The 1,609-nt window shown below is 39.2% G+C and overlaps 1 protein-coding gene across 2 annotated transcripts in view; it reads right to left on the bottom strand.

Moving 5' to 3' along the window:
- Positions 1–563: 563 nt before the first annotated feature.
- The window catches only part of LOC118733832 (probable RNA-binding protein 18), a 19,166-nt gene continuing 18,120 nt past the window's right edge, over positions 564–1,609 (bottom strand). Inside the window, exons 2-5 of one of the 2 annotated variants that reach the window (XM_036463414.1) lie at positions 1,506–1,603; positions 1,291–1,411; positions 1,140–1,232; positions 564–1,043 (exon numbers count right to left, since the gene is read on the bottom strand). In XM_036463414.1, coding sequence (XP_036319307.1) covers positions 735–1,043; positions 1,140–1,232; positions 1,291–1,411; positions 1,506–1,603 — 621 coding nt within the window. In that variant the 3' untranslated portion in view covers positions 564–734. The remainder of the gene's footprint in view (positions 1,044–1,139; positions 1,233–1,290; positions 1,412–1,505; positions 1,604–1,609) is intronic. The other variant, XM_036463415.1, reaches the window with a different exon arrangement.

Raw genomic sequence — 1,609 nt, 5'->3', positions numbered from 1 at the left:
ATTAAAAGTATGTAACTAATCCTGTGTATATGCTTACAGAGATTTCGTGTTTTGGAATTTGTGTCAGATTCAATATAAAAATCCAAATGTGCAAGTTGTAACCTTTAAGAACATGACACCATCGCCGTTCGTGCGTTGCTACTTTGAGGATGGCCGTGATATGCTGGTCGATATTGATAGCCGGAATCGCGACGAAATTATTGATCATCTTTGTAAAGTTGTCGGCAAATCAAAGTGAGTGTTAAGGTTTTTTGGATTCTAACAATATCACACATTGCAGAAACAAATCATCTAACCGCTTTCTTTTAACATTCCAGAGCTCAGTTGGATGCCGAGGCACATTTAGCGGAGAGTAAAGACAATCCCGCCAACTTTGGTTATGGCTGTGACCGACACTGCATCTGCGAAATAATGGGACAAGTTCCTTGCCCTGGCACTGTCAAACTTCCGGATCATCTGCGCGGAAAACATATCTTTGCACCAAAGTGAAACAAAAGAAGTAATTTTATACGCCTAGCCGTTTCTAGTTCTTAATTCAATAAAAAAAATACATTGTTGTTTACGCATAAATCACTTTATTTGGCTTAAATCTCTGAACACAACATTTGATAAGTATACGTGCACATAGCGCGCATATGAGTATAATTATAAATATTTGATGAAGTTGATGGTAGTCCAGATTCATTAATAAATACATATAAAACACTTAATACAACTTAAAGTTAATAAATTTTCTATCTTCGTTTTGGTCGCTGGTGTCGATTATAGGGCGTAGAATTATATGACTTGGTGTATGTGCGCCCACTTGAGGTACTGCTGCTTGCATCGCGGTCTTTGTTGAATTGATAACGTTGTATGAATGGCACTTGTGAGCTAGCTGAGTTCAAAATATTCAACTCTAACTCTTCCTCACCATTACGTTCAAGTGACCGCAATTTGGCTTCTATTACGCGTATCGCTTCCTCTTTGCTCATTTTATCATCGCGGGAACTAGCCCCCAATGCTGGTATTTCAAGGCGAGGTTTTTGTTTGTTGAGTTCATCCTAAGAGGGAAAAGGCACGCATGGCGTGGACATGTTAATAAAAAAATAGAAGTGATGTGCGTGTCATTCTATATATTATAACGTCTACACACTTACGTAATTAACATTTTTCGCCAGTCGTATCACAATTGGTCGATTCGCTACAGGTGTGCCATTTAATTTCTCCAAAGCTATTAACGCCGCGTCAGCCTGCTCATAATACATATTCATTAAACGCGCATACTAAGAAGGATGAGAATATACTCACCGTTCCGAAAGTAACAAAGGCATAGCCGCGCGATTGCCCAACCATTGGGCCGCTCTTGTGGAAGAGCATATCAAACTTTTCGACAGGACCGCATTTTTGCAAAATTTTCAAGAGTTGATACCAATAATAGCAACACAAGAAAAGAAAATTGACAGATTAGTTTAGCTACACATATTATATGAAAACTAAAAGATATTTATGCTTTATTAACTTACTCGGTGAGTCGTGGATCTAAATTGCCAACCCATATGCGACGCTCTTCCAGCACACCACCGCTACCACTGCAGCAACTTTTTCCACTACCCGTCGTTGCCTGAAA

The sequence above is a fragment of the Rhagoletis pomonella genome, unplaced genomic scaffold, assembly GCF_013731165.1.
Source record: "Rhagoletis pomonella isolate Grant_MI unplaced genomic scaffold, Rhpom_1.0 Rhpom_scaffold_00002, whole genome shotgun sequence".
Classification (NCBI taxonomy): Eukaryota; Metazoa; Arthropoda; class Insecta; order Diptera; family Tephritidae; genus Rhagoletis; species Rhagoletis pomonella.
Note: the sequence above shows the minus strand (reverse complement) of the source record. Positions and strands in the feature narration are given on the sequence as shown.